The 21,495-nt window shown below is 40.1% G+C and overlaps 1 protein-coding gene across 3 annotated transcripts in view; it reads right to left on the reverse strand.

Annotated features, from left to right (window-relative positions):
• Window positions 1-21,495, reverse strand: part of SEMA3A (semaphorin 3A) — a 236,677-nt gene that overhangs the window by 152,601 nt on the left and 62,581 nt on the right. For 2 of the 3 annotated variants that reach the window (XM_064702968.1, XM_064702969.1), the window contains exon 2: window positions 13,296-13,493. In XM_064702968.1, the coding sequence (XP_064559038.1) occupies window positions 13,296-13,407 (112 nt within the window). In that variant the 5' untranslated portion in view covers window positions 13,408-13,493. Of the gene's footprint in view, window positions 1-13,295; window positions 13,724-21,495 lie in introns of those variants that run through there. The other variant, XM_064702970.1, reaches the window with a different exon arrangement.

Below are 21,495 nucleotides of genomic sequence, written 5' to 3' on the forward strand. Positions count from 1 at the left end.
ATTTCATTACAGGAATATTATGTAATAGAACAAATCCCAGAGCCTTTGAATAACAGCCTTTTGTAAATCTAGTGAATTAACTTGCATTTAACTTTGTAAGTTTTTTGGAACAGTGTAACCAGACCAAATAAGCTCACAGAAGCTTTGTGAGAAAGAAAGAGTGTGCTGTAAATGATTACAGAGCTGACATTAATTATTTTCTGAAATATTGAGGTTAAATGAAATACATCATGGTATTTTAAGGCAAGTAGATGGAGACTACAAAACAGTATCAGGGAAATTACACTGGCAAACTACAGCAACAGTCCCAAGTCATCTCATTATCAAGGGGTAGGTACATAACCCCTATCAATTTTGGAGGTGAACTTTACTTTGGAAACATTTTCTAGTCCTTGTACCTGCCTAATCACAGGCTCTGAAGCTGTCTCAGGCATAAAGGGCTTAGTAAATCATTGTCTCTCCATATATACACATGCCAATTCTATCTAAACAGATATGAGGCACAATAAAATATGTAGAAAACTGCCTGACTCCGAGCCTTTTAAGATTTTGCTTTACTCTGTGTTCCTCATTTTTCTACTGTTTGCTTTTACTTTTTCACCTTTTTGGAGACACGAAGAACTGTGTATTTTGAAGGACACATTTGGTTTTAAACTACAACATTCAGCTTTATCTAGCTGAGCATGTACTGAAGTATGGCACCAGAACAGAACAGTGAAATGCTGGGCAGCTTGTAAGGAAGATTAAAATAATGATTTTTTTTTGGTGGCTCCTGGGTCAGATACTGACATAATACAGAATAGTACTCAAATCCTTTACATTTCTTTCACTCCTATCACACTTATCTGCCAGATATTCAATGAAGGTCTACATCTGCTTACTGCTTAGATCTTGTGCTTTTTTCCCCCCCTTCATTGGGGGAGAAAGAAGAGTGGCTTTTTTAGCTTATCTTTTATGAAAAATTAAAAGAGGCAGAAAATGTATAGTACTTGGAGACCCGATATTGCTTTTTAAGATTCATTTTTCCCCAAGTGGTCATTATTAGAGTAGATCAATTTAAGGTGGGGGAGTTTCCATACCAGTGAATAGGTTAAAGTTTTATGGTGCTGCTTTTCACAGTACTTTGAAATGCAATGATCTTTGCCAGGAGCTAGCTAGAGAATTATTTACATATCCCCCTTCCTACCTCAGCTGACCATTCACATGCAAATGGGAACTTTGACAGCTCCTCTACACATTTATGAAACCCAATGATCTGTCCATTTTTCAACTCAGAATGAAAGCTATGACAATGCCTTAGAATAAAGGCCTGCCAGACTCTAAATTAGTTTCTTATTCTGCAATACTGAATATGAAAAAAAAAAGAATCCAACTTTATTGGAATGGAAAATTTGGGGAGCACGGTGAATGCCTATTAGCCATAAAATAAGTATTGATTTCTCAGTCACCATCTGGGGGACAGTAAGTTTAAAACATACTTGAAAAGCATAACTGAAGTAAGCTCTTGGTTTTTCCTCCAAAAAATAACTCAGTCCCTCGAAACCTGATTTTTAGAATAGGTTCAAGTCATTGCACTGTGGGCACCATGGCACCAGAGGAGGAAAATGAAAAGCAGACATTTAAACTGGCCCTGCCAGTTAAACCCTGTGTTTGAAGAAACTTGACTTGTACTACTGAGCACAGTGGGTCCCACAACAATTCACCTCTGCATTTCAGGAGGAGCTCCATGGCCTGGCCCTGCACATGCAAGCAATTGCCTCTTAAACCCTGAGATCTGACTGGGCAGTTCAGCTCAGGACAAAGCTGTGCTTTCATGGTGATTATCAAAAATCATCACTATTCTTCCCTCTCGTCAATTTCTACTTTTAAAGGAAAACTTGTCTTAAGACTTAAAGTCTTTTCTGGTGAGCTCTCAGTGTCTTATAACCAGAAACAAGTATACATTTCCTTGTCTAGAAAGCTGTATTTCACCTCTCCTCATACAATTTACATGCATTGATCACTTCCACATGTCTGGCATAAGGTAAAATAGTTTCTATGCATAGTAATGGGGGTGAACCTACAGTGAAACAAAATTCAGTATTTATCATATTCCTACATACTGGCAGAAAAAAAAAAAAATTAAGAGAGTGGCAGTTATGAGAAACAACCTTAAGGGGCTGTTTATGGTCTCAGCCATGGAAATTGTATTAAAAAGCTACAAGATGCATTGCTCAGACATGTCTCTTTCCCTTTGGTAAAATGTCAGTTAGCAGCATCAGGGCTCTAAACGTGCAGCATTGCACAGTTATGATATTACATTTGGTTTACAGCACAATAGTTCATAACTGCTTAGAATTTCTAATATAGAATAACAATACACATGGTACTTGACATTTGTCTCTCTGAAAACATATGAAAAAGTATTTTGACACCAGTAAACAGGACTTTTCATTGCTCTCAGCTGGACTGTTTGCCAGCCTCAAGAATTGAACTTGGCTCTCCTAGCACCTGCAAAACTGTAAGGAAACCATGTAGCATGTGGTCAAGCTATGACCACAAGACACCATGATTTAGCATGTTAAACTACCAAATTGTGTCTGAAGTTCAAAAGAAAATCAAAATTCACAAAAACTTGTATTTTTCCTGTGTTCCTTAATTCATGGCATGAAAATGGTTAGCTTATTACAGAAAAAGAATGCTATTCAAAACAACAATTACATCATGTAAGTGGCACGAGGAAGTATAAAAGCAAAGAAAAACATTCCTTGAGATAATTCACTGAAGATAAGATTTAAATGCTGCATTTAAGGTATGTGGAATATATGAAACACAAATTTTATTTTCATAGGCCAGGCTGACAAAGGGAACAGGTGCTTTCTTATTTATTTAAGGAATGAGGATGTGAATCTATCTGAGATGCAGAATTCTACACATGAATTTATTACAGCACTTCATCCTCATTATTAGGTCTGAACTAGGGCTGTCAAGCAACAGTTTTCCAGTGAGTGAGTCACAAATAATAGGCAATTATAACTGACTCAACTGATTACTGAATACTTCCCCAAGTGTCTAGGAAAGGTTGCACTCATCCCGGAGAAGGCTGGGGAATATCTGGGGTATGGAAAGTCATAAAAAAGGATGTGTGCCAAAAGAAAGAGAAAGTTTTTGTCCAGAATCTCTTGGGAAGGAAACACTTGAAGGAGCCAGGGAATGTTTAGCACCAGCGGCTTGGTAAGGTATGTTCAGACTGAGCAGAAAGGGAGAAATGGCCCCTTAGTTTGTTTCTGATACTCACAAGAAACAAACAAACAAACAACGTCAAACCACTTTTTATCCCCTCTTAATTTTAAAATATGACTATCAGCCATGATAAAAAACTAAAAAACCCTAGCTTAAACTTAGAGAAATTGGCCAGACTCTCCCAAGCACACACACACACCATTGGTAGACAATACTGCAAAGACTGAACACAAAGGCTCTTCTCCAGAGACATTTGTAATCACCTTCACAGTGTGTTTAGCTTGAAATAGAGGTGGAAACTCCAAAAAACATTTTGACGGGCTCCTGTCTAAAATTGTCTGGAATATCCAAATAGAATTGAATTGGACATGCTTCCTGGATAATAGGGATGTGATTCATGTCATAGGTACACACAGCTGCGAATATTGCTATTATAATCACTTTAAAGTACCTGTAAGGCCTTTCTTTGTTGATCAAAAATAAGTTCTGACTCAACTTTGAATACACACATTAATGGGATTATTCTGAGAGCAGGATACAGCTCTGAATAAGCATGGCAAATCTCTGACCTCCAGCAATTTCTCAGGAAATCACTTAATACCACTTTACAGGTGAAGAAGCTGACAGAGAATAGCCAAGGAATTAATAGGATTTCACATTTATGGTATTTTCTTTGATTCTCTTTACAGTACAGTTTCTGTGTATCATCAGCTGTGGTGCTGGGTTTCTCTTAATGTCTAACCTCCATTTGTAGGTGATGTAGGTGAGATTAAATAAAAACTTTCCTGATTTATGACTATTGTCCAGTAAAGAAGTGAGTCACAATTCAGGTTTAAAGAATGATGAAACACACAAATTTGTAAAAGGACACAAGAAAAGGATGTAGAATATCTGGTAGTTCCCCATTACAGATGAGAAAAAAAAATCTGAACAGTTAGAATTAGAAATGTATGTAATTTTTGGTCTCAATACTACAAGCTGCAGGGAAAAGCAAAATGATCAACATGTAATATTGTTGTTAATACTTTACTTCACAAAACTCCTTTAGAATGAGCTATTAAAAATTTCCTTCAATTTTAACAAATTCCTGAATCTTTTCATTTGAGAAGAAATCTCACCAACTTGTTGCAGGTCAGTTTTTACGGCTGGAGAACAAACAACTAGGGATACACATTTGGAACAAAAATACAGACTGAGGTTTACCATACTGATAACCCAGCATCCTGGAGTACTGCTTTGCTGATGTTCCTGACCTTGCAGAGAAGTAACAACTGGAGCTCTTTGAAAATGAAATCACACCTTCCTGAACAACTGAACATACACTTGATCTTGTTGGGTGGACTCTCGACACTTCTTGGAGGAGCAGAAATTCAGAATGAAGAGATTTCCTAAGTTGCAATTTGCAGGTACCTCAACATTTATGTTGTTGTCTACAAGGCCATCAGAGCAAGGAGTTTTGATAGAGTCAGTCATCTGCTGTAGTAGAAGTGAATACGGAGAAAAATGCAATCTTGAAGATGTTTTCCCCAGATCCCCAGACATCATTTCTGCTGTCCCTCCTATCATACAGCAGGAGCTGGATTTATCACAGGGGCCTAGCAGGATGGAGATCTCGGAAAGGACCTCTTGTGGTGGAGGAGAGACAAAGTTGACCTACAGATACTACAGAGCAACACTAATCATTATTGCTATGACCTTTGTTGCGCTTTCAGAAAAAGAACTTCTTGGGAGTCAGAACTATTTCAGACTACACATTCATGCAAAAGCAATGAAGTTGCACTAGGAAATTTGTGAAAAAAATCAAATATTAACACCCTGAAATCATCACTTCATCTTAAGGGACCTCATTCTGTGCCTTGGCCATACGTGGGACCTGTGTCTAGCAAAGTAGAGTTATTGCCATTCCTGCATCAGCTGGAGATGAAAGCTGTGCCCTGCACTCTCTGCAGCTCTTTTGGATGCTTGTGAGCTGTATTTATCATGTGATTCCTCTAGAAAAGGCCACCAACCCACCCCCCTTGAAAGGCAGCTCTAAATCCTTTAAATTATCTCACAGAGCTTTTTTGTGTCCTTTTCTCATACAAGGCTGGAATTTCAAAAGGAGCCAAGAGGGGCCGTCAGAACCAACTCAAGCTTTGTTCATTAGAGTGAGAAGTAAAGGAGAGCTTTCTTTTTCCTCCTTCCACAAGTTAGATGAAAGCAAATAACTACTTCATTCCTCAGATTGCTCCCTGCAAGATCCAACTTTGCATGAAAATATTTATAAGAGATGAGAATTTTATTTGACTGCTCACTTCTAAAGTTTCTGCAACATCCAGCTGGAGAGATAAGCAGGCAGCCCAATAAATGTCAAACAACTTTAAAACATTAGAAGAATGGCAAAAACTTCTGACTTTACTGTGTTTGGCTATCAAACAGCAAAGGATGAAAACTAGATGTGACACAAAGTAGAGTAGTGCTCACACATTTCACAGATTGCTGTAGATATGTCCAGTTCAAGGGGGATCTGCAATCCCCAAAGGGAGAAAAGAATCCCCCAAACTTTAAATCTATTCAGAATTTAAATCTTTAAAACTTTAAATATATTTAGTAATCAATAAATTAGGTTTCATCCCACTCTCACTATTGAAATAGTTCAGCTGAAAAAATATAGACTCGGGATCAAGGCACCTGTCCTTTGAACTGCACATATGCACACGGATTTTTATTTGCAAACCACACTCTATGAAATTGAATCTTGAATATGTTTTTCTCCTTAAAGCACAGAAACATTCAGATGGTAATGGAGCTAGCCAGGGGACAGCTTATTGAAAGCTCTAAATGATTAAGCCATTAAATTAGTAAAGCTCTGTAGCCCCAGACAGTCACTTCCAGCATGTGTCACTGGATTTGGGATGAGCTTATTAAGGAGGTGAGACATGGGAAACAGAAGAAGTAAATTAGGTAATTGTTTTAAGAATGTGAAAAATGTAGCGGTGCTGTTTATTTCTTTCTGCACCGCAAGTTTGGGGCAAATTTAGACAGTCACAGGTGACCTCAAGATCACAGATACTGAGTTCTTATGTATATTTAATCAGCTCAATTTTTACACTGCTTTAAATACTCATTTAGGCAAAAAACAGCTTCTTAAATTAGGAAGATTTGGATCAGAATACAGCTTAAGTTTTTCCATAGCAGTTAATCAGTACCTTCTTTTGATACATTCCCAGAGAGAAAGAAACGAAATAAATGAACAAGAAGCTTGTCAATGACAAGTGATGAGCACCCTTAAAGTCTCATTCAGCCTGCCTAACCCAAGATTAGCTCTCTGGAGGAACCTCTCCTTCCCCTGAGAGTGAAAAGAGCCTGAAGTGGCTGACTGTGTCAGTGACAAAGAAAGAGAAAGACACCACAAAGAACCTCCTGTGGCGCAGGAGAAAGGTTACAAGACTTAAGATTTCTGATGCTCTCAACAGCTGTGGCCATCCTTTCCTCTCTTGTATATTCAGATGCTATCCCACTTGGAAAAAATAGGAAAAGTTCAAGTAAAAGTACTATCCCCACAGTTATTCTCACTATTCACAGCTGTTCCTGGAAGAGAGCAGCTAACCTATAGAAGGCTGCATGTGGGAGGACCGTGAACTTGCAGACATTTCTGAAGGGAGCTTTAATCCTGCAAGGGAAGGAATTTGCTGAATCGCCCACCAGCACAACAGCAGCAACAATTTTTACACATAACCTCAGTTAACAAGAGCACCATAACAGGTTACAGTACCTCCATTAAAAGTTTGACATAGAGCTCCCAGGGTCCACCCCACACATTTGCTTAAAAGTAAGTGTGTGGGAGCCTGAAAATAATTTTACCCTTTTTAGTTGTCAAACAACTGGAAAATGTCACAACCACTGACACTGCTTAGAAGGATTTGTTTTCTTCTCAGTCACTTAGGCACTGCCTCAGGTGAAGATGTGATTTTGCTTCAGATTGAACTGGGGTCAAGTCAGGCTCCAGCTGATGAAGAAAATGTTGAAAATACTGGAACAACTTTGTGTTTCAGGCTCTTCCATTGTAGTATTCCAGGTATGCACATGAGGGAAAAGTCTGTGGGCCAGAGGAAGTAAATAAAGAAGATTCTCTAGCAGCAGCTGTGGGCATTACAGGCCATATGCACAATCAGTGATTAAGCAAACCAAAACCATATTAAAAGGATCACAGTGTAGCAATGCATTAAATTAAAACTGAAAAACACTTCCAAGAAAAAAGCACGAGTTAAAAATACAAATAATTTCATGGTTTCTTTTCAGGTGGGAACTCCATGGAAATGCTTTCTGTGCATACAGAGTTGCCTGCAGGAGAGATTATAAAAAATAACCCATTTACATTGTAACAACCTGCTATGAGTGGGTTTCTCATTTTAAATACTGTTTTGCTAAATGTTATGGGATAAGTATACACCTGAATAAACCCTAAGCAAATAGGTAAGTACCTCAGTCCTGATCTAAAGCTTCAAGCACAGAAGTAAATTTTAAGGCAGATGTCACATATCAGAAGATTCACTGAGCTCAGGGTAACTATGGATATTTAAATTCCCCACTAGGTCAGAGTTTTAAAGATGCTGTTACAAACAATACAAGTAAGTGCTGTACACCTTGTCTGCAGCAAAAGAGTAGTTTCCATGGCTGTCAATGCAGCACCTTCCATGAATAATTCAGTCATTTGCAAACCATACAGTAAAAATAATTACAGAGAACTCCAGCTTCTCAGAAAAGTGAGGCTCTGTAATTCAGAAACCACTTTTTCCACTGGAATTAAATGGGAAAGTTGGAAATGCAAAATGAGAATGCTGGGCTAGGTTTTCACCCTCCTTGTTCCAATTACACTGCCAGTCTCAGGCCCTAATTAGCTAGCTGAAAATTTCCCTATATAGGCAAGATCTGAGCTTAGGCACTTCCTTCATCAGCTTTCCCCTCCTGTCAGCCTGTGAGCTGTCAGAGCCCCGCAGGGTAGCCCTACCATCTCCCTGAGAGCTCCCAGGTCTTGGAAAGACCCCAATCAACCAGTTGGTAGAAAGATCAATGCACAGATCTTCCTTGAAAGACTCATTATTTTGGGACAAACAAAGAAAGCTGAGGTGGCTGTGGATGCCTCTGGTACCTTCGCTGTCCTGCAGCCTCCTGCACTGACTGAACTGTGAGGTCTGAGAGCACTGGAGCTGAGCAAAAAGTTTGTCACAAATAGTGGAAGGTAGAGATGCAAATGTCCCTGATTTACTTTCCTTCACAGTCTTCTTCCTAAATCAGGGCTGTTGTCTCACTTTCAGGCATGTCAGAGAGGCTTTTCCCTCAGACAGTACTCTCACAAGATAGTTTAAGCAAAGGTTTTTAAGCAGACACCTTGAAATCTGAGACAAACTCCAATACTGGTCCCAGCTCAAGAGAAACAGGCTCCCTTGCCAATATTTCTCTCCCCATTTCCTTCTCCCACTTTGTCCTGCTTTCCCAATATTTGCAGAGGTATTGAATTGTGAGTTATAAAGTTTGAAGGAAAGGAAAAACCACAATCAAACCCACTGGCAGGTCATCAACTACTACCAGACTGGGTGAACAAACTACAAGCCAGGTATCATATTTACATTAGTTACATACAGGTAATTCAGTGTGGTGCCATTCCTCCCTCATCACCCCACGTGGGACAGATTGAAACAGACAGAAGTTTTGCCATTGCTTTCACTAGGGCCAGGATTTCATCTGGATAAAAATCCATGCTATAAAATTGTAAATCAACTGCACATCAAGGATGGAGTAGTTGTCACTATCACTGCAACTTTAAACAAGACACTTACTTTTAATATGGCTTGAATTGAAGCCAGAGAGTAATAGAGCTAAATCTGTGTGCAATGCTTTTCCACTTACTTTTTCTCAAGTAATATGTATCCAATTGAGCAACAATAACAAAGGAGAACCACACATGTACTCTTGCAAAACATACTTACGGCATTTAGTAATTTTCAATAGACAAATAAGACTTGACAGATGGATTTGAGAAAGTTGGGTTGACAAGATTTACTCATGTGGAGGCAAAAATCAGGATTGTTTTATGAAAAAAATCTGGAAATCAAGGAATTGTTAATGGAAACTTTCATTGGGCTTATTTGTTTATATTTGAAGGGTACTTTAGCTGGTTCCATCTCTGTTATGTGCTGTTACCTCCCCATGCAGAGGACAGCAAAAGAAAATACAAAACAATAAACGATACAAGAAATCCATCTGGAGTTAAGGTTATATTTATTGTTTTAAACTTTGCACACTCAACTTGATCACCATCTTTCTGAGAACTCTGAGCTCAATAGGAGTTTCCTGAACAGAATCTGTGACCTGGTGACACAATAGAGAGAGTTAAAACCAACATCAGAATTGAAGTCAATGATATTAGAAAAAACACTCCAAAAAAAAAGGCAAGAACAAAGTCCCCCTGCACTCTTTAAGGGAAGATTCTTTTTCTTTTGATACATCAACAATGACATTTCTTTTTACTCTACAATAAGGACACAAAGTCTTTGAAGGACACAAGAAGAGGAGGTCAGTGGTTGAAGAACTCATCTGAGCTTTCAGTTTTATAGCTGGTTTTACCACATTTAGGCTATGATCCAGCATACAGTGACTACAGTCAACTTTAGATCAGGCTTTTAATCATATTAATTCCTTTCAACTGAAATAAGGAGATGAGTATCATCTGAGCAAAACCTTTCCAATCCATGTACAAAGATGAAAATGCTTGGAAACTTTATAAAGTACAGGGCAAAGCCCAGAAGCTACTGAACAGGAGCTTCACCACAGATTTCAGGTGGACAAGGATTTCCCTACTGCTCTCCTCAAATTTCCTTTCTCTCATATGGCAGCAGAATCCAGGTGATGTAAACCAAATAATCAGCACTCTGTTTCACAATAAACAGAAAGAATCTTTTCAGATCACAGATGTGGCCTTAACATATGCACTTAAACACTTTCTCTATCATTTCCCATCCAAACCATGCCCATATGATGCTTCTAATCTTCTGCAAGACTGGATGATAAGAAGTCAAGAGGAAGTAAGAACACGAGTTCACCAAAACTTCTGTCCAGCAACCCGGGAAATGGCAGAGCTAATACCGGGCCTTTGAAAGCAAGTGACCATAGGAAATCAAGGTTGGCAGGGATTTAACCCTTCATGACTCATTTTGCTAACTTTTAAAGCAAATGCCTGAGCTTTTTAACCATGTTTGACATCTAATTAGTCGAGACAAACAAGAAGTTGAAATACATCCTTGATTTTCTTTTGAAATAAAGCACCAACAATTAGCTCCAAGGTATTTGTTCAGCCAAACAACAAGCATACATCTTAAAAGAAAACACAATGACGGTCACAAAGAAGTGAAGTTGCCTGGGTTGTTCTTTTCACCCTCCATGTTTGGTGTTTTTTTTCAATATCCTAAGTTTGTTTTTCTTAACCACATCTCTTCATGGAGATGAGGAATGGGTAAGTAACTGCGTAGCTTCTTTTTCTACTTACAAGCAGTTTAAATAGAGATGAATCACTTGGTATCACCTAGTCACATGGCGGTGAAGTATATCCAGAGAGATAAGTATTAGCATGTGAGCTATTCTGTCAGTGCCTAAAAGACGTATTTTCAATACCCACAGCGCTCAAGGATGTTCCTACGCAAGGTGTTAACACTGATCTGTGCACTGAGCACTGTGCTGGAAGCAAAATTTCTCTGGAAAAAGCACCAGCTGACAAGGCTTAGTCCTCCCTGAGTAATAATGATATCCCCATACCTGGGGATCAACGCAGCAGCACTCTCCTATTGACCTGGCCAAGGAGTTACACCAGTGCTTAACACTGAACATGCAAGCAGCCCCATCTGATTTTCAGAGTTACACGTTTGAAGTCAAATATGTGAATCAAAGGCTACAGTGTGAATTCCTGTAAGTCTTCAGACTTCAGCTTGCCTTGGATTAAGTACACATTTGCTGTCTTCACTAGATAGGAAACAGGGTTGCTCGCCATTCGAACACATTTTTGTTGCGCAATGACCCACCAAGTATGAAAGAGTTTTGATGTTCAACTCAGTTTCCTGTTTTGCTCATATAGGACTGACCATACAGCAAAATTTGATATCTGATATTTTAAAAAATGAAAATGAGAGTCTTTATCCCAGCAAGAGCAGAAGTTGAAAACAACCAATCGGCAGAGTAGCAAAGTATTTTTTAAAGGGTCCATAGATACAGCACCAGTGGGGTGGGAAAAAAAAAACTGAGAGAAAAAAGAGACAAGAAAAAAGAAAACCACTATCAGTCACATTTGGCAACTCTTTGAAATTAGTTTCTGTGCATTTAGCCAATATGAGCAGGGGTAGCAGACTTGAGCCATAGATAAACTTTAAAAGGTGAAAAAAATCCCAACAATAATTAATTAGACATTAAACCCCTTTACAGGATATTTTTACAGCATTTATGCTTCTGTGTACTCATCTGAGTTTCAACATGACTGCAGAAGTTTGGAAGCAATTAAGAGTTTTTTAATGAGTTTTCTGACATGACATGTAGTTACTGCAGAAGCTTTCTTTAGACTCCATGACTCAAAAAAGCCAATTTTGTCTTAAATACAATTTTTTTTCTCATTAACAGGTTCTGAACCCCTTAAACTGTTCTTTTCATTCATATATTTTCAAGTTTAAATACACACAAATATGCACATATGTGTTCTTTAACAAAACCCGGCACATGCATTTATTTCACACAAAAGCATCCAAGTTTTGCAGGTGCTTAATTCTTTATTTCATCTGGAGTGTGAAATGACGCCTGCCCTGTATCAGAGAGGATCTTCCCCCCTCTCATTTGCAGCACGAGAAAGATGAAAAAAGAAGTAAAACGTATTTCTACTGGCAAGAGATGTACTGACACTATGCTGTAAACTGAGATTGACATCTATGACCAGGCATGCACACACATGTTCTCTTTTTCCCTCTGTAGGAGCAATGTGTCATTTTTCCTCTCTCCTTTCAGAACCGGAGCTGCAGCTCCTTCTCTCAGCCATCAATAATCTAAGAATTATGAGGAGGCAGCTCTTCAAAGAGATGTGTATGTACCTAGGTGTACAGCTCTGTTTAAAAAAATACTCCACAGCTCTTACATTTTAAACTTCTTTCCCAGTTGTACATTCTCCAGATTTAATGAATTGTTCTGAAAATGTACTTAGAGTGGAACTATGCTGATAAAGAGAAGAGCCTGTCTACTTGACTGTTCTCCTTTAATACTGGCACTATTATACAAAAGTTAATTACTGACAACTGCAGTGTGAGTGGCATTACACAATTTCAAACACAAACGTAATCTCACAGCTCTCTTTCTTCAGTTACACCTTCCCTGTGATCTCTAATGACACACATCAGACTACACCGAAAACAACCCTGGTTCAAATAAATCGCACTGCATTAAACATCCATAGGCAGCATTTTCTGGTGCCTAGCAGTCCTCTCCTCCTTTTCTGGACTGATCTGTTCCTTTCAGTTTATAGTTTCTTGGCAAACCCACCATCTACTGCTTATGTTAGGCATCTGATTGTCAGATTTGTACAAACTGAATATTCATGACTTGAAAATTAACCACTTCATGCCTAAAATATAAAATAAAACAAATACATATAAATCTTTATCCATTCCATGATGTTTAAAGCAGATCTTAAATTGTGGCTGCACTGCACGCTCAGCACGGGAGAGGTGAGCTGGGTGGCCAAACGCGACTCATCGTTTTGAAGAGTAAAGTCCGGTGAAATAGCACAAGACTGAAAAAATGCTCTAACAGGGATCAGCACGATCCGGAGTCCTCGTCTGCAATCGCAACTAACTCTTCTTTGTCTGGGTTTAAACTGCCTGGTACCGACCGCAGCACGGAGAGGCTTTTTAAGAAAATGTTTTCAGGAATTTCTTCTAATGTCAGTTTCCCCTTTGGAAGATAAGGGAAGAGCAGTGAGGAAGGTGAGGAGGGAGGGAGCGACGGGGCAAGGAGAAAAAGAGGTTCGGAGGAAAACCGAGAACGAGAGAGAACAACAGACTTACCTTTATACGATAATTTGAGCCTCGGCACATTATTCTTCACATGCTGGCAGTTGACTCTTCCCGCTAGTAATACTCCCAAGGAAAGCAAGGCAATCCCCCTGAGCCAGCCCATGCTGCAGCAGCCACCGGAGGGTCCCCGCCAGCCGCAGCCGTGGCGCTCCCCGTCTTGCCGGGCGCCGCCGGGGAACTTCAGGCAACCTGGGGAGCGGAGGTAACAGGTGATGGGGGTGGGCTCCGCTCCGCGCCCGCCGCGCCCCGCCGCCGCTGCCGCCCCGGCCCCCCGCTCTTCTCCTTCTTCTCCTCCGCCGCCGCCGCCGGGGCAACTTGGAGCCCCTCTCACGCACACGCCGCGGGCCGGAAAGGGAGGCAGCCCCCGAGCGGCGTGCGGCGGGGGGGCGGCATGCTGCGGGCGGCGGCGGCGGCGCGGGCCGGGGGCAGGGGCCGGGCCGGGCCGGGCCGGGCCGGGGCGGGCCCGCTGCGCTGCGCTCCCCGCGCAGGGCGGGCGGGTCCCGGCGGCGGGGGCGGCCCCGCGCTCCCCGCGCTCCCCGCGCTGCCCGCGCTCCGCCGGGCGCACCGCGCTGCCGGCGCTCCCGGAGCGCCTGACAATGGATGGGAGCGCCGGCAGTGCGACCCCCCCCGTGCTTCCCCGGCTGTCACAGTACATGCAAGGAGCGTAAAAAAAAATAGGGGGAAAAAAAACAAAAAAGGAACACATCGCGGCAGAGATGAGTGAACAGAAACCTCCGCTCCGCCGCGCTTGGGGAAGGCATGGAGCTAGACATTTCACCAGCTGTTTCATGTCATTGTCCAGGTTGTTCGGTTTGGGTTTTGCTTGGTTTGGGTTATTTGGGGTTTGGTTGGTTGGTTGTTTGTTCGGGGTTTTGGGGTTTTTTTAAGCCGTTTTGCAGTTCTGATCAAAAGGTGCACGTCCCACTTTAAAAACAACAACAGCACAACACAGCCCACGACGTTGCCACCCACTTAAATAACAGCTCCTGCCCATAGCGCAATCCTCTTCGGGTTGTTCCCAGTTAAAAACAAGTAACAAAATCTCCCATCAGCAGAACTTTACCACTGAAGCTTTTAAAGCCTTGTTAGGGAAGGTTGCTCTAACCTCCCTCCCTCCCCACCTCCAGCGCTACTCCGATTCAAGGAAAGAAATTCCTAGTAAAGCCCACTTCAACAATCAGCTCAAGACATGGACAGGTCTATAGGGGCTCATAAATTACACAGGAGTATTCTCTAAACTGTTCTTACAAGTTGAAAATGTTCCAAACCTCGCAATCTCTAGGATTGTGTGATTATTGTAATATCTTTTTGTGCAATTAAACTAGATAAAGATTTTTTTGTTTGTTTGTTTAGGCAGAAGGACACACAAAATCCCCAGAGGTCTTTAAGGAGGTGTATATACAAACATATAAGCAAACTCAAGCTCTCCCCTCCCACATATCTGAACAAACTCCCTTCTAGTCAGTAGTGGTTTATTAAAATCTCCATGCTGTACTGAATATCAATGCAATGTGTATTTAGGAATGTAATGTCTTACACAGATATGTACCCTGTGTTAGATTCCTGATGCAGTATTGACAGAAACACTGGCAATCGACCTTTGTAAAACATTGGCATCATCCAAGTGTGATGACCCCTCTGTATTTCATTGTATGGTTTTCCAGAGCATGGGAGTGCTTTATGGTGACAGAGTCAATGGCATTTCAGTGGGAGTCTCTTCCTTCCTTTTACCACTATTTACTGTGGTTTAAAAATCAGTTATCCAGTCCCACTGATGGTGACCACACTACACACTGAATTACACAAACACAGCATCTCTCTTCTGTGTTCAGACCTAGCTGCTAAACCAGTATTTAGGAAAGAGTTTCCAGTTTAGAAGTGAAGTTCATAGTTGAAAAAGCGGGTGTCAGTATAGTTCTAATTAAAATGTAAAGGCTTGTGCAGAACAAGGCTTGGTACTATAGTAAAACAAGGGCTAAAATTCTGTCATTGCTGCTTTCATTGCTTGATATTCACACACCAGTGGAAAAGAAGGGGCTTTTTCCCTCTCCTTTTTAACAAATTCTTCTGCTTCCTGAGCTTAATTCATTAATCCTGTGGCATTGTATCTGCCAGATTCAGCAATTCTATTGATCAGCAGCATTGTTAAGAAAAGAAAATAAAAAAATAATGTTGATTTTGGTCATTCCCACACTTGTTATCCTGAGCATTTTCATGCTCCAGGCAGTGGATTAGAGCTCCAAAATGACAAGAGACGCCTGTCTGTTTTCCATGGATTACTTGCTACAGACATTCACTCTGCAAAGAAATTCATGTCACTTTGAGATTATTTGGAGAATTGGCCTAATGAATTATCCTTTTGTATTGAGCAAACAATTAGAAACAAAACACAAAAGATGCACCATATTCAGGACTTTATAAAGCACATCATTTTACAATGATGTTGTTACACTCAATTTACTTCTAGTTGCATAAAGAAGGCACAGCTACTTCTTTTTTTTCTTATAAGAAGATAACACAAAGCTAAAAACCTATCTTTCTCATGTAGAATGAAAGTGTAACACTCCAGACTATTTTACATCAATCAAATAAACAAACCATGCTTCTAGTCAATATATATTTTTCCTAGAAAACATATGGATTGGATACAATGAACACTTGCTTATCCAAGATTGCATGTGAGAAATATAATACAGCATTATTTAAGGAGGGATGACAGAGACTTTTTACATCCTTCACGTGAGAGACCACTCACTTTTTGCCTTCCTCTGTAGGATATGACAGTCCAAAGACACAGAGAAGGGTAAACCCTGATCCTTCTGCTATTTAGCTCTAAGTAGTGCTAATCAGCTAGTCAGGAGAGCATATGCTATACCCCCTTATAAGGACAGGGGCAATGGCAGCACTTCAGTGGTGCTTGAGGAGGCTTTATATCTCACAGGCACCCATTGCCATATGGTGCTTCTGCCAAGGCAAAACTGGGCTCTGCTTGGAAGGAATGACTTGGCCAACGCTCTCACAGCCAGTGCCAGAAACGTCAACTCTGGGAATTTAGGGTGGGCAACAACTCACTCTCAAATAACAATCTATTCACCTTTTTTCTTTGGTCTTTTTAAAGAGATCTCGCTGCTGAATTTAGAGAGAGGCAAAAAAGTAAAATCCAAACTTTCTCAGTTCTTCAGATAATACCCTTAGCCCCTGAGGAAATGAAGACCACCCTTATTAGCTTAATGAATTTTTCTATTATTGGGAAGCAAGTTCAAAAGGAATAACAGTTCTTCTGCATGTTTTCCCATATTTGTTGCAGATTTTATTTTCTGTAATGGTATTTATAAGACATTCTATATAGTGTTTTATGTTTAAACCCCAGATAGGGCCTTGTGAGCTCTGTTTAACATTTCTGCTCTCACGCTGTGTTGCATTATGATTTGGAGGTTTTTTTATGCCACCTTCCAATATGTGCAGCAACTTCACATTGATAGATCTCACAAAAAGTTATACTTGGACGGTTTTGGGCTTTTACTGCTGACCATCCATGCAGAATTACTCTAACAATCACTTACAATTTGGCATCGTTTGTGCTTCTCATTACTCAGAAATAGTGTTACTTGACTCATGATTACTTCAAAACCTTGCTGCTTGCTGTGATTTTTTATGCTTAGAAGCTCTTGAAAGCTTAACTGCTCTAAGAAAGTCATTAGTGTGCTTTAGAAACGTACTTCTGTTTTCAGGATTGTTTCCTGTATTTTGGATGAGTCATTACTTGTTTATATGGATGTGATCAGGTCCTTCTCAAAAGTACACAGGAATTACCAGGATCCGGTTTTGACACTTGGTACTAATCCAGTAATCTTTGAGACAGAGATTTCTTGGGTTGAGTGTGCAATTTCTGGCTAAAATCAGAGAAAAAAATCAAAACTTTTCATTCTGCATCTGATTGCTAAAAACCTCCTTAGAGATCACACTCATGCAGGAAATGTGAAATCTTCTCAGATACACTCCCTGCTATTTTTGTCTAGAGCAGGTGAATTGCTTGATAAGCAGAATGTTTACAGTTCCGCAAAGGGTCCCTTTGAAATTCTCCAGCTGTACATATAATGATTCTCTGAAAGTGCTTTCAAATAACTGAATCATTATTGGTCCAAAAGGAGTCTTAGTCTAGAAAACAATCTTAAGTGCATTTTTTTTTTGATGTGTGAAAGACTCAGAATGCAGTGTCACAACCTCATGACTTCAGAAGCAAAATCTCCTGTAAGGATATCCAGACATCATCTACCACATTTTACCCTTATGTCACAGGCTGCCACTCTCTCATGTGGGATGCTACAAACTTATTGTGGGAACATACTAGAAACATGGTGAACAAGAATGTTTAGAAATTATCCTTTTGGGCACATGAAAGGGGTTGTTTTTCGCACAGTTTCAGTGCATGCACCTGCTGATGGAGTGAAAAGAATAATCAAGTGGTGCTGTGTAAAAACAACAATGCAGAGGAACTTTGGATGTTGGCCTCTCTCCTGCAGGAAACATGTAATGAAGTTCTACTTCTGAAGTTCAAGTCCTTTGCCTGTGTAAGACAGGAATCTAAACCTGGAATCTATTTGACATGAAGCTTAATGCTGACACAGTTGTTCTCTTTCTCTCATGGAAGAAAAAAAACAAAAAGAAGGAAACCTATAAAAGGCCTATACAGGGAAGAAAAATGCTTCTGATAGCCAGACCTGCTAAACTGGATATCAGCTATTATTTTTACAGTGTTGATGATTATCACATTAGCTTGAGTGGGTATAAGTATCTGTTTCCACCTGTTTTTTAGGGGACTTAAAATTCTGTTGAGTGGCACTTTTTGAGTTCTGAAGAAATCACAGAGCAAAGTTATTGAAAAATGCATCGGCAAAAAGAGATGTGCAGGTGTAGAGTTTAAAATTTTGTGAAACTTGGAGTTGCCAAAATCACAGGCTTACATTTAGATCTGGAAATATTCTTACATTTGGAAGTCTAGACAGGTCTTTTCCCAGCTTTCCCTTGGGCTGTATTGCATTTGGTAGCCTTATTCAAATCTCCTCAATCTACATAAATCCGTAACATTTCGTGTTATTGGATGTGATTGGGTTGCTAACCACACCAGTCAGTGTCTGCATTCTCTCAATAACACTGCATCCTACCATGTTGTCACAATCAACTTTTCCTTCATTTCTCAGGACTAATGAGACTGTACTCTGTGTGATGCTAGTACTTTTGGCAGCATAACGGGATCTGTATCAGTATGATGTGTTTTATTCACAATGCATTCAGGTCTATTAAACACCTCATTAAATTCTTCAAAAATTTTCTTTGCATCCTGTTCTGCAGACAGGTTATATGCCTGTCTGAGCAGCAACATTTTCAGATTGCTCTTCAAACCTAAACAAATCTTTTCTATTCCCTTGGCCTCTGTTGCCTGATGTTCATCTCAGACACAGATGTACAGCACCTGCGATATCCAGAGCCATGGTAAGAAACCCACCTTAACAGCTCAGTGCCAGACTTCAATAAGAGTTACAAAAAGTTTATTTTCCCCAATTCCTGATATGGGTCAGTAGCTGCTGTTTTCAATGGATTAACTCCAGGGTACTCATGCAAATTGAACAAAACGCCCAAGTCTTTTAACTTCCAAGCACAGAGACTTCTGTCCCTCTAATTGCTTATGTTTATTGGCTGTTGGGCCTTCGCTGAGGAAATACTGGACATATGTTTTTTTTACAGGAGATGAGGGAAATGCAAAGAAATATTTGATGTTCTAATTCATCAGAAAAAAAGCCAATTCGAGAAAAATCAAGGGGAAGGGAAAAGGGAAGGGAAAAACCAAAGAAACTGCAGCTTGTGGGGGAAGTCTAGTCAAGCCGGAAGGTCTCCTCCCAAATGACCAGCTGCAGAATCATTTGTTTCTCTATCCCAACAGATTTAATGGTTGGTGGATCTCTGAAAAGTCAGATTGGAAACCAGTTCTCTCCTTTTCTCTACTAGTGGCTACAACTTGCAAGGTGTATTACACACAAATGCATTACACATTCAGCTACTTTGGCCTTCAAATCCAGTTTCGGCTTTTATCACCCACTTTTCTTTCCAAATTGGAACAACTTACAATACAAAAAATATTTTCCTACACAAAACCCAACAAACTACTATGATCAGAAAAATAAGACATAAATAAGGTCAGGATTTTTCTCTTCTCTTTGAAAGTTGTCTTCAGTTCTGATTTGCATCTTTGGGCCCCTGTGTACCTTTCAAGGTCTGATCCTGAGGGATTTCCTCAAGGCCACACACTGAGACGTTGACATGACAAGAAATTGATCCTGCATTTCTTGTGTACCATACCAACAGCCACATCCTTCCCTCTTCATTTGTCATAGTATGCAAGTCATTCCTGTCAACCCTAAAAGTCCCTCCTTATCACTCCATGTACAGAAAATCCTCATTCTATTGTATCTGGAATCCATAATGGCCAACCTTTTGGCCCTGTGTAATTTTGCTTAGTTACATTTAGTGCCAACTGTCAAAGGCTTGAAAGACACAACACTATCTTTTGTGCCACCCATTCATCACAGGTTTTTAAATGGTCCAGGTGAAATGCAGCAAACCACAAACTGCAACCGTGTGCAGCATCTGCTAAGATCATCATTCTTTTCTGGACCTTTCTTCTATTTTTTTTCGTCTTGTGCTGACTGGTTCATTAGTATATGACAAAGATTCAAACCCAACAAAAATGTAACCACCAACTTCCGTCTTCATATATATTTCCTATTTGATTTTCTAGACTGGAAAACTTTTTAATGAGGATGCTTTTTTTCGTAGAAAAACTGCAAGTCAGATTCTCTTGCACAGAGCCTGTGGGTGCAAATTGTCTTTGGAAGATCAAACAATATCACACAAACATAGGGGCTAAAGAGTCAGTTTATGGCTTCTGATTCCAAAAACTGATAGGTATTTAATCACTGCTCTGATAACCTGTGGAAATTGGGAATGGTAAGTAAACTGTGATAGCTTAGGAAAACTTGGTTGAGCTTTCAATAATTTGACCTCTGGGAATGCTTTTAGAGTCAGCAATATGTACAAATGTGTGCTAGGAGGAGAGAGGGGAATTCAAAGAAAAACAAGCTCTAAGAAAGCATTAACTAACTCTCTCTTTCCCTCTCTGAGTCCCCAGTGAAGAGGGATTTCAGCAGGGGAGGGGAACTTTATCCCTCCTCTAGATTGCATTTGTAACTATTTCAGAAAATCTTTACACTACATTGTTTTTCTATTAGCTTTTCTGACATTAGATTTCATGATATTTTAGGCAGGTGAATATAGACATTGGAAAGAGAGATTCCTTCTCTCTCCTCTTTGGAAGTGTTGAAATCCAAAACAAAGTTAGGATGGAGCTGAACCAGTCAGTCACATAAATCTTGTTTGTGGAAATCCAAATGTAGGTTGGACACATGCACATACATTTACCATTAGAACAATTTTCTAGGAAAATTGCTGAAAACCCAGCGTGGTTTCTGTTTCTCAGAAATTCTAGAAATACTTTGGTACTGTGATAATTGTATGTGCACGCAGAGAGAATAACTACAAAGAGCATCAGGTATTAAAACAAACATCCCTGACTCTACAATGATGATTTTTACACCATTGTAGTCTTGGAGAAGATGTAGTCAAACCCAAGTCTGAACAATTGCAGTCCCCCTTCCCTCTTTTCTCTTCAGGCAGGATAAGAAGCTGTTCAGAGCTCCCTGGAGCATCTCACCCTGTCAGTGGGGACTAACCAAGGTGGTAGAGGTGTAAAAGTGGCAAAGGAAGGAGAACATATGGCCAGATGTGGGGAGGAGTGCTGCACCTGGCCAGCCTGACACCTTGCTGGAGACGGTATGGTAATGGAGCTCTGCTGACACTGGTAACACCTTCTTCTCTCTCAGAGCCTGCCCTCTTCCCTTTAACTGAGGAGAAGGAAAAACAAAGATGCTGGAACTGCCTGTAAATATTTCCTAAAACACTGGAAATTCTGAATTCTGGACCAGAATTACCTACTTAGCAACGCCTTAGTGACTTGTGACTTGTGATCAGACTAGGAAGGAGAAAAATTCTATACTACTAAGCCAGATTCTCTGTTCATGCAAAGTAGTTTAATTAAAAGATATCATATATTATACCAAAATAGTAATGGGAAAAA

This window comes from Zonotrichia leucophrys, chromosome 1A (genome assembly GCF_028769735.1).
Source record: "Zonotrichia leucophrys gambelii isolate GWCS_2022_RI chromosome 1A, RI_Zleu_2.0, whole genome shotgun sequence".
Classification (NCBI taxonomy): domain Eukaryota; kingdom Metazoa; phylum Chordata; class Aves; order Passeriformes; family Passerellidae; genus Zonotrichia; species Zonotrichia leucophrys.